Genomic DNA, 11,468 nt, shown 5'->3' with positions numbered 1-11,468 from the left:
CTGGGTCGCCCGGTTCCGCTTCCATCCGCGCTGGGCTGAACCCCGAGCCGAGAACAGAGCCGGTTCTGAGTTCCCTGTGGGTGAGCGGCCGCAGCTGAGGGGAACATGGCGCTCGTGGGCAGCCGAGTGGAACTGGACGCCGATGAGGTGCGAGGACAGGCAGAGGGGGCCGGTCCGGGCGCGGGGGGCGTGGGAGGGATGGGGAGACCCGCGGGGTCCCAGGCTGGCAGGGAGGGTGGGCAGGCTGCCCTTCACGCCTGGGAGCGTCCCGCGGGGCCGGGCAGCGCAACCCGGAGCCGGCCCGAGCCTTCCTGGACCTTGTGGGTATTTTGCCGGGCTGTTCTGAACCCGACTGTCGTCTTCCGTGGAAGTTCCGCGGGGTGTCCGCCGGGCGGGCGGCGCAGGGCTGCCTGATCACCCCGGGGCCGAGGGCCGGAGCCTCAGTCTCGAGGCTCACCCCGGAGGCCGGGAAACGTCCCTTCTGGTCCAGAACCAGCGGCCTCGCCTGCCTGGGCTACCGAAGTGACCCGCCGCGTCCCCGCGCAACCCCGGGGTCTGAACGCTCTCGGGCGGGGGCGCCCGACCTGTTGATTCGAGCGCTTCCTTCTGCACTCTGCGGCTGCGGGGAGCGCGCTCTCAAGAGTTGAGGGTCAGGCTCCTGCCGCCGCTGCTGCCATTTTACCTGAGTTGAATTTTTACAAGTCGTGGCCTGAGAAAGCTTTGGTTTCAAATGATGCAGTAAGCGGGGATGATCTGGAGGAGGCGAGTTAGGGTTCTGTCTTTACTGCCCGGAGATCCGGGCAACGAATAAATGTCGTGCTTTAAATGTTGGCCTTAGTAAGAACTGGTCAGAAACCGAAGCGCAGATCTCTGTGTTATTGACGTTTAAGGCGGCGATCCAAAGCTCCCTTATGACCTGCGTTCAGTGAGGGCTTAAGACCACACGCCAAGGAACTAGCGCTTGTCTAGGACATGGATGTGTTGCAGGACCTTCTAACTACACACAAGGCAAACAGTGAGATAGCATATTTGGTACTATTTTCTTCTGTGACGACTTATTTATATCTTTAGGCTGTATTTTTGGTATGACCTGTTGCTTGCCTGACGTTTTTAATTTTACAGTCCTAGATCTTTTCTGTAATCGAGGTAATAACAGCTTTACGGTACTCTGACCATCTATCACTTCCTTAGAAGTTTCTATGGCTCCCTCTTGTGTACATTAAATATTCATGCCCTTGGCATTGTCAGTCTCTTTAGTGTGGTCTCAATTGCTTATACCAGGCCTGTCTCCAGCTGCTTCCCCCTCCCTAATCAGTTTAATTGTATTGAAAATGAAGGGACAGTCCCGAGCCCAGTGTTAAAAACCTGTAATCTCAGCACTCAGAGGGCCAAGGCAGGAGAATCACAAGTTCAAAGCTACCCAAGACTACATGGTGAGTTCAGGCCAGCCTGGATTATACCCTCATCACTAGCATGTGGTTTTTTCTTCCCCAGTAAAGGAAAAACAAACAAACAAACAAACCAGGCTCAGAACCTCTCATAGCTGTGGAGCGGTATTTCTGACCCCTGCCCACTTTTGGGGAAGTGCAGTACGTGTTAACTGGGACTGTCTTGGCATAATTGAGACAAAGGGCACTTGGTGTCAGCTGCCAATTAAAAAAACAAAGCCAGACGACTCAGGAATGGAGAGGAGATGGCTGGTGGATAGGGCTTCAGCTCCTGTGGAAGTTAGGTTTCAGAGCAGCCTGGTACAAAGACTTGAATACATGTTTGTTGAGTGAATGCGTGACTGTAGGAAAGACATGCTTTGATCAGGCCTGAGGTTTTGCCATATCATTGATTGACTATTAAGTTCCTATTTCATACTAGGTATTAGTCTTAGGTGATGAACAAGGCACAAAGAAACTCTGTTCATGTCAAATCTTCCTTAACTCCTCATGGATGTGTACAGGTATGTATGTGTAGAGGTATGTTGGCATAAATTTATCCACTCTTTACGGAGTATTGACCCTGTGCTTAAATTTGGTTCCTCAGAAGGAGAAGGTTCAGTTTTAGTTGTCTAGGCAGAGCAGATGGGGGGTACGTCCTGTATGGAAGAGCCCCGTTTAGGGTGGGTAAGCCGGCCTGTGTTAGGGTGTTGTAGGAGGGATTCTTGAGATACTGGTAAAAAGGCCCTGATTGTAAGTGGACTAAAGAACCCACCCCGAGTGTACACGGCTGCCCTTCTGCTTCACCGAGTGTGTAGAACGAAGCAGCTTATCTAGGGGTCCGTACCCTTGGGAAGGAGAGGGGACAGTGCCGTGTGGCTCAGAGGGCACTAAGCTCTTTGTCTCATTTCTGTGCATGTGTTTGGGCATTAATGTGCCCATGGTCATTTGTCCATTGACATGGCAAACACCTGATTATCACAGGTGCCAAGCTAGTGCTGATTGGGAGAAACTGCTGAGCCTAAGACAGAAGGGGCCTTGTCCGGCTCTGGTGACCTTGACTGACTAGTCCTTAGTCAGTTTCCTGGTCTTGAGATGTTAGGACTGTAGATATCTGAATGTCTAGTTTTGTTATGTGGAGGGGGTTTTGATGGCGAACGCTATGGGAATCCTTTTTCTTCCTAAGTAGCCAAGGAGACAATAGTGGTGGGGAAATTTACAGTATCCCTTGGGTGGATTTTGTTTTTGAAAACTGTTTTCTTTTCTTTTCTTTTTTTTTTTCTTTTTCCTGAGACAGGGTTTCTCTGTGTAACAGCTTTGGCTGACTTGGAACTTGATTTGTAGACCAGATTGGCCTTACAGAGATCCACCTGCCTCTACCTCCCAACTGCTTTGCCACCACCGTCTGGCTTGAAAATGGATTTCTTTTTTAGTTTATTTAACTTTATTTATCTGCATTGGCATGAAGGTATGAGATCCCTTGAAACTGGAGTTACAGACTGCTGTGAGCTGTCATGTGGGTGCTGGGAATTGAACCTGGGTCCTCTGGAAGAGCAGTCAGTGCTCTTAACTGCTGAGCCATCTCTCCAGCTGTGAGAATTGATTTTTAAAATGACATTTTTAGATTCTACAAAGAGACATGTAGTTACATTTCTATCATTACACACTTACTGGAAATGAACAATTTGTGTGTGTGTGTATATATATATATATATGAATAATTTGATAAATTGCATTTTAAATTAAAAGTTAGTCAATAAATACAATTATTAGGCTATTAATAGCTTTAAATTTTGGATTTAATGTTTACAGTTTTATTTTTCCTATGTTTGCAGTTTTAATTAGTCATTTTTTGAGCCTATTACTGAGTAACAAAATTAAGCCATACATGTTCTCTACCACACTACATACAGAGAATTTTATTAAAACTGTATGGGAAGATACAACTAGGAAGACATCTAAAAGGGCTACTTAGGGAAGTGATCATGAAAAAAAAAAGTTGAGAAACACTGAATCATGGGAAGAAATGGCTTATGGAGGGTTTTCATGGCCTGTTCCTAATGTGTGTGGGTCTCACTATGTACCTCAGATTAGTCTTAACCTCTTTGGCCTTAGCAATCCCCTTGTCTCAGCCTCTTAAGTAGCTGGAACAACAGCCATGGGCTTCCAGCCTGCCTTCATGGCCTGAGGTTTTGTTGTTTTTTTGTTTTTCAAGACAGGGTTTCTCTGTAGCTTTGGAGTTCTGTCCTGGAACTAGCTCTTGTAGACCAGGCTGTCCTCGAACTCCCAGAGATCTGCCTGCCTCTGCCTCCTGAGTGCTGGGATTAAAGGCATGCTCCACCTCGCCCAGCTCACGGCCTGATTTTTAACCCCAGGGATTTTTAACATTTGATCTGATCTAGAAAACCCTGTCTTGGAGATTTAGAAAATGGCAAGTGTACAGCCTTGGAAGGAGAAAGGCCTGAGCTAGTGCTAACTGTGAGAAGTTCTCGTTCTCAGCCAGCGACAGACGTGGGCCACATTCTGAAGTGAAGACTCCCTTTCTTTCCCATGGCTCCATACTTTCCTGTCTTTCTCTCCATCCTCAGGAAGTTCAGATTGTGGGGTTGGTGGCGGAGGAGCAGGAGGCTGTTTCACCAGGTCACGCGGGTTGGGATGAAGCCTGAGAACAGAGGTGTGGGGTTGGAGTAGGGAGGTTATTGCAGGGCCTGATCAAGGAGAGCAAGGAGGAGGACTTGGCTTGGGGCAGAGGTGTGGGAGAAGGAGCATGCAGTGGTAATTCTGGTTTCTGTGCAAGCTCGGGTTGGGTGGAGGTGGTGGGAGGTAAGCAGGAGGATTCATTCCCATTCCTATGGGTGGGGAGCATGGACAGCAAAGGGGGCAGCATCTGGGGATCCTGGGCTTATGATAAGGTTGTTTATAACCCTTAAGGCAGATGAGTGGATGGAAAACAGCATCAGTTACCTTCAGTCCAGCTCAGGTTAACAAGCTGCCCTTGTGGGGAGATGCTGGGTGTTGACCGTCTTTGGGGATTCTGTTTCCTCAACAGAACTTTCCCTGGTGTCCCCGGCCCTCCACAGACTTGGGTACCCACTTCCCTTCTTTCAAGTTGGTAGCACAGTTGTGCTCCTGTGGGCAGGTGTCAGTTCTTCCAGGTGGCTTCTGCCTGCTCAGTTAGACTCTGCCCATGTGTCTGTTGCTAATGGTCTTCAGCGGGAATCCACGTGACTCCTCGTTTCCTTCTGGAAGTCTATGGACAGTTCCGCATTTTGCTGCCAGGCCTGTGAGGCTTAGGCAGGGAGGAGCAAGAGGGGAAAGCATGCCTCCCCGCCCCCATTGTCAACTCATTTTCCATCCTGGGCCCAGTGAGTCTGGGTTTCCTCCTAAAGCTCTGGATCTCTGCACCATGATGGTCAGACAGCCAAGTTGGTGAGGTCATCACACCACTCTGAAGGGGCTCTTTCTTGTGACCAGTACCTTGGCTATTATGCTGACACTTGTATGGGCCTACATATTTATTTAAAAGTATTTCAGTAAATGATACATTGTTAGCTGGTTCTTCCAGTAACTAAGAGATGGTGCCCTCTGTCTTGGGTGGGATGGGCTAGGGCTGTGAAAGCTCTTTCTCTCTAGGTGGGGCTCTGGGGGTGGGGCGAGTATGGCGGAGCTGAGAACCACAGGGGAGGGACACCAGCCTGGACTGGGGACACAGTGGACCGACCTCTCTGGGAGAAGGTCAAAGTTCTCATTACAAGACGAAGGAAGGTTATCTGTAGCCAGGATTTGGTGGTCCTGCCCCCAGAGGGAAGGGAGGTCAAGGCGTGGGTTCCAGACTGAGACCCTGTCTAAGGGCAGCGACTTAGAACCCACCCTTTAATCCTGTGGGCCCGATCCTTAAGGGCAGCAAGCTGTTTGAAACGCTTGTGTCTGTGAATTCTTTCCAGTTTTGACACCTCATCCAGAGGGCTTGAACAGGGCTTCAGAGGTGGAATTTCAGTAGCCATGCGGGAGCTGAGAGCCAGAGGAGAGCTGTGGTGGATGCGAGACTCTAGGTGGTGCGGCTGTGGCGGAGGGCACTGGGGCTGTATTTGGCCAGGTTCTGATAGGATAGGCCTTGAGCTAGTTTAGAGTTTAGCTAGTTTAGCTTACCCTCCCCACTTCTCCCCACCTCCAGTGGGGAGATGTGTGGTTCTTTCTGTATCTGAGGATTGTTTTTTCTTTCTACTTTTTTTGGGGGAGGTGGTTGTATATGGATGGGGCTTTTTTGTCTTCCTTCCTTCCTTCCTTCCTTCCTTCCTTCCTTCCTTCCTTCCTTCCTTCCCCTTCCTTCCTCCCTTCTTTCCTTCTCCCCCTTTTCCCTCTCTCCCTCCCTCCCTCTCACCCTCCCTCCCTCTCTTTCTTTCTTGTTTATTTTGTTTTTAAGACAAGGTTTCTCTGTGTAGCCCTGGCTGTCCTGAACTTGCGCTATAGACCAGGATGACTTTGATCTCAGATTTGCCTGTCTCTGCCTCCCAAGTGTTGGGATTAAGGGTGTGTGCTGCCACCACCACCCAGCTATATGGGACTTTTAAAGTTTGAGTCAGTACTCCTGTAGATATTGCCAGCCATCTCCAGCATTATTGCAGTATGTGTTTTCCTGTACCAAAACATTGCTGAAGACACTTTATACAATCCCTAAGGAAAGAGCAGTGGTGGCCATACCTTAGAAGTGGAAGGAAAGAGCAAGCTGGCATTGTAGCAGTGTTCTGTGGAGTCTGATGGTTTCACCTTTCGAGAACGGAGAGTGTCAGGAAGTTCAGTAATGCACTGGAGGTCTGATGGGAAAGCCAGGCCCAGAACCCAGCTGCTGCCCACGCCCTCAGAAGCCAGCACTAGAGCACGGTTGATGAGCACCTGGTGGACTGCTTTGTACCAAGTGATCCCTGGGCTTCTGAGAAAGGGCTTTGCAATCAGGCCTCACCATCTTCCTCCTCCGGGGCTCTCGTTCTTTCCAGGTCAGCCTCATATGCCTGCGATATGGGAACCTGAGCGTAGTTTCCTGTGTGCTCAGTGGCTTGAGACTGAGTGGGAGGAAGGGACAAACCTCGGCTGGCCCTGCTGCCCCTGCCGCAGGGACTCATGCTGGCTCTGTCCGAGAGATTGAGACTCGGGTGATGAAACACACATAACCTGCCTACTTCCTCAGACGAGCCTGACCCTGCCTGGGTCCTTCCTTGCTCAGCCCCGGCAGGTTGTAGGCAGGTTGTAGGCAGGTTGTAGGCAGGTTGTAGTCAGGTTGTAGGCAGGTTGTAGGCAGGTTGTAGTCAGGTTGTAGGCAGGTTGTAGTCAGGTTGTAGTCAGGAGCACCCTGTTCCTGCTCTCCTTTCCAGGAGATGGGGTGGAGAACAGAAAGTGAAAGTAAAGGAGGGGCAGTCATTGCTGCTTCGTGTTTGGAAACAGAAACCCTTGAAGACTGCCCAGGAGGGTGGAGGTGTTCTCCCCATAGGGGCACAAGTCTGCAGTCCCCGCTACTCCAGAGGCCTCTCTGGACAGGAAGCGATTGGTACCGGGTCGCACAACTGTTGAAGGCAGTGCAGGTTAATTCTGAATTCAGTGTCCCTTCCACTAGGCCAGGGGCCTGAGAACCCCGTGCCTACTTTTGTAACGCAGATGTCACCTACTTTTGTAAGTAACATTTTTTGGGACAGCAGCCATGGCCATTTGTTTAGATGCTGCCGGTGGCCACTTTTGCACCACACTTGAGCAGCTGGGTTAAAGGTCGTGTGGTAGCACCTAGTCCTGGGTGGTTTCTAGAAATGTAGTTTATTTATAGATGTTGTAGAGCCCATGATTAAGTTTGCTTACTTCCTAATTACTTAGATTTCAGAACCTAGGAAAAACTAGTCCGACACAGCCTGTCAGGTGGTGTGTGCAGACCTAGAGTAGCGTGGAAGTGGGTTTGAACCTCTGCTTGTACAGCCTTGGGTAAGGCGCTTAATCTCCCGGTTTCTCCATCTTAAGGATGCCTCCTAGCTGCGAAGGTGTAAGGTCAGGCAGAGCTGTAGCACCGGGCATGACCAGTGCTGGCGCAAACGCTGGCTCCTGGCGCTGTCATCAAGAGCAATAGTTAGACTTTCTTCTTCCAGACCCTGCAGGAGCCGCAGACCCCACTGGAGGTTCCCTTGGTTAATGCAGTTTCCTATTAGGGTGATTCCCAGGACTCCGGGTGAGAAAATGGTGCAGATCTACCATCCTTATGCCTTTCTAAGGGAGAAGAGCGAACCCTGTTCTAGCTCTGTCCACCACTGACCAGTGTCAGCGTGTGTCTGCAGGGGAAGTGCGATGCTCTTCCTATAGGTGGAAGGTGGGTAACTCTGCTTGCTCTGGATGTTGCGTTGTATAGCCCCTCTTTCAGTTGCTGGACGTCAGTGTTGTTACAGGGTTTTCATGCAGTGCCTTTTTAAGGGGCGAGGATTTAGAAAAGGCTTGTTTCTGTGTGGTTACTGTTTCCGCTGTTACTGAGATGGTAACCACCCCCTAGAGAGCAGAGATTTGGTTCTTACAGTTCTAGAGAGTCTGAGATTCAAGTCTGGGATGGATGCTTGCTGTGTTAACATGACCAATAGCATCATGTAGGGAAGGAGCATATCATGGAGAGAGTGAACTCATGTGAACCAGTAACCTGTATCCCCATATTTTTTAATAGCAGCGCATAGGATTGAACTCAGGGCCTCATATGTGCAAGGCCATATCCAGATAGTTACTAGCCCGTTACTGCCAGTGAGCAACCCTCACCTATAGTAATCAATATTAACCCATTCATGAGGCTTTTGTCCTTGTCTTAGTGATCCATTGCTGGAAAGAGAAACCACAACCAAGGCAACTTCTGAAAGACAGCATAATTGGGGTTTGCTTATATTTTTAGAGAATTAGTCCATGATCATCACAGTGGGAAGTGGACAGGCTCTGCACTGGAGCAGTAGTGGGGAGGGTTATACCCTGATTTGTTGGCAGTAGAGAGAGAGAGGGAGAGAGAGATACTGGGCCTGGCATGGGCTTTTGAAACCTCAAAGCCCATCCTCCATGATAGATTTCCTCCAATAAGAACACACCTCCTAATTCTTCCCAAATATCTCCACTAACTGGGGACCAAGCACTCAGACACGAGTCTGTGGGGCCGCGCTCATTCAGACCCCCACACCCTCATGTTGTCATCACTCTCTGAAGACCCCACGTTTCAAGACATTTGCAGTAAAGAATACAGTAAATGGAGGCCGGCGTGGTCTACAGAGCTAGTTCCAGGACAGCCAGGGCTGGGCTACACAAGGAAACCCTGTCTCGAAAAACAAACAAAATAATACCAGAAAGCCCAATGTGCCCACTCTGGAGGACCATCTTCATCTGTGTAGTTATAGTATAAGAGGCTAAAGGGTAAAGGGAGTGATGTGTAAGGACTCTTGGGCACTGGAGGGCATTCTGCATCCTTGCTCTGCCCCAAAGCAATGTACCAAGCTAGACTGTATGCCTAAAATTCAAGTCCATTCTTACCTTGCTTCTTAAAATTGTCTGGGCTTCTCATTGCTTTTGAGGTAAAGTATGATCATTTTATCACGGTGGCTCAGTGGTCCCCACACTTGAGTGTGCACAAAAGTCTCCTTGCTGGAAAGTGGGGATTCCTGAGTTTTCACATCAGTGGGTTTTTTTTTTCTTTTGAGACAGGGTTTCTTTGTGCAACCGTCTTAGCTGTCCTGGAATTCACTTTGTAGACCAGATTGGCCTCAAACTCCCAAATGCTGAGATTAAAGGCATGTGCCAATACTGCCTGGCTTTCACCAGTGATTCTTTTTTTTTTTAAGCCTCCAGCACCCGGTATTCCCAGGCGGTCTCCCATCCAAGTACTAACCAGGCCTGACCCTGCTTAGCTTCCGAGATCAGACGAGATCGGGCGCGTTCAGGGTGGTATGGCTGTAGACCTCACCAGTGATTCTTACTAGGTCTGGGGTGAGTCCTAGGTGCTTGGGTTGCTCATGTGGGCATCAGCGTTCCAGTGTGCTTATTGCTCCTTGTCTCATGCCCCAAGGCTGGTCCTGCCTACTCCAGCCTGTTCCCTCTGCAGTTCCCATGCAGGCTAATCAAGTCTGTGGCTCCCTGCAGGCGCTAGCACACCCACAGTTTTCTCTGCTGGCCCCCCAGCTTTTAGCAGCCTCCCTTTGGCCCATTTATTGTGGCATCATCCAACCATGATGGGATGTGTCCTGGGGTTCAGCAGGAACTGTGGCCTTTCTTCCCCTTAGAAAAAGTGGTTCTATAGTTCCAGTGGCAGGGTGTGTCCTCTGCCAGGAAAGAGACCGTCCCTCCTGGTTGGACTTGTCTGTTGCGTGATGAAAGAGCCTGGCAAAGGGAGACAGGATTCGGAGTTCACAGCCATCCTCAGTTGTGTAGACATTTTGTGGGGGATGGGATTCGGAGTTCACAGCCATCCTCAGCTGTGTAGACATTTTGTGGGGGATGGGATTTGGAGTTCACAGCCATCACTAGCTACATAGACAGGTTAAGGAAAGACAGCTTGGGTTACATGAGACCTTGTCTCAAGAACAATCACACAAGCAAGCAAACAGCCGACCACCTGGCTTTATTGAGCTGTGATTTACACATCATAAAGTTTACTTCTTCGCCCCCTCCGCGTGGTGCTAGGAATCTAATCTGATCTCTCAAATGTGCTGGGCCAGTGAGCTGTAGCTCGTACCTTTTGTTCAGGGACTTTTGTCTTAGTAAATTTAGAGTTGTGTAACTATCTCCTCAATTCCACTCAGCTTTTCTGTATCCCCCTTTCTTCTTAGTTTATTTTTAACACTTAAAATGATTAGAAAATGAAAAGCCCCAGGTGTATTGAAACTGAGCACCTGTTCTGTGTGCAGAAAACAAAGCAGACTGGAGTTCCTGGTGCGTTTGGCTCCGGTTGGGCAGGCACAGATACTGTGACGTCAGCAGGAGGCTTGAGGGCTTCGTGAGTTACCGCTGCCCACGACGGTAGAAATGTGTTCTGTTTGCAAGATGACATATATAGGTGATGTGGATGACATTCACCCCTAATTCCGTTCATTCCGAGGCAGCTGCGGCTTAGCCAGCAGGTTTAGGTTTCACTTGGAAGGAAGCACCAACAGTCAGACTTCTAAGCTCTGGCCTGTTTAGAAAACTGGATGTCGCCTCTCCGCGCTGCCCTGGGACGGGTCTTGATTCCCGACATAACTTAAAGGGAAACTTACACAATGTCCGGAGCCCTTGATGTCCTGCAGATGAAGGAGGAGGATGTCCTCAAATTCCTCACTACAGGCACCCACTTAGGTGGCACCAACCTCCACTTTCAGATGGAGCCGTACATCTACAAAAGGAAAAGCGACAGCATCCACATTGTCAATCTGGAGAGGACCTGGGAGAAGCTGTTGCGTGCAGCTCTGGCTCTTGTTGTCATTGAGAACCCTGCTGATGTCAGCGTCATCTCCTCCAGGAACACTGGGCAGCAAGCCGTGCTGAAGTTTGCTGCCGCCACGGGAGCAACTCCGATTGCTGGCCGGTTCACCCCAGGGACCTTCACTAACCAGATCCAGGCAGCCTTCAGGGAGCCATGGCTTCTAGTGGTGACCGATCCCAGGGCTGACCACCAGCCCCTCACAGAGGCGTCTTACATGAGCCTGCCCACCATTGCCCTGTGTAACACAGACTCACCTCTGCGCGGACATCGCCATCCCGTGGAACAAGGGAGCTCACTCAGCAGGCCTGATGTGGTGGATGCTGGCTCAGGAAGTACTCCGCATGCGTGGCACTATCTCCGGTGAGCACCCATGGGACGTTATGCCTGATCTTTACTTCTACAGAGACCCAGAGGAGACTGAGAAGGAAGAACAGGCTGCTGCTGAGAAGGCCGTGACCAAGGAGGATTTTCAGGGCGAATGGACCGCACCAGCTCCTGAGTTCACTGCTGCTCAGCCAGAGGCCACGTGGCTGACTGGTCTGAGGTGTGCAGGCGCCCTCAGTACCCATCCAGCAGTTCCCTACTGAAGA

At 50.1% G+C, this 11,468-nt stretch overlaps 1 protein-coding gene, 1 non-coding gene and 1 pseudogene across 5 annotated transcripts in view; 2 read left to right on the top strand and 1 right to left on the bottom strand.

Annotated features, from left to right (window-relative positions):
* Ttc39b (tetratricopeptide repeat domain 39B) overlaps window positions 1-11,468 on the top strand; it is a 208,840-nt gene that overhangs the window by 70,312 nt on the left and 127,060 nt on the right. For 2 of the 4 annotated variants that reach the window (XM_026781906.1, XM_013348266.2), the window contains exon 1: window positions 11-147. The exons of the other annotated variants lie outside the window; for them this stretch is intronic. In XM_026781906.1, coding sequence (XP_026637707.1) covers window positions 106-147 — 42 coding nt within the window. In that variant the 5' untranslated portion in view covers window positions 11-105. Of the gene's footprint in view, window positions 1-10; window positions 148-11,468 lie in introns of those variants that run through there. 4 annotated transcript variants of the gene reach the window in all.
* On the bottom strand, window positions 9,261-9,379 carry LOC113456658. Its single transcript, XR_003377420.1, has one exon. It is a non-coding gene; the product is annotated as a 5S ribosomal RNA (ribosomal RNA).
* LOC101985529 lies at window positions 10,659-11,466 on the top strand (annotated as a pseudogene).

This window comes from Microtus ochrogaster, chromosome 10 (assembly GCF_000317375.1).
Source record: "Microtus ochrogaster isolate Prairie Vole_2 chromosome 10, MicOch1.0, whole genome shotgun sequence".
NCBI lineage: Eukaryota > Metazoa > Chordata > Mammalia > Rodentia > Cricetidae > Microtus > Microtus ochrogaster.
The sequence above is the reverse complement of the archived record's forward strand: the minus strand, read 5'-3'. Positions and strand labels throughout refer to the sequence as shown.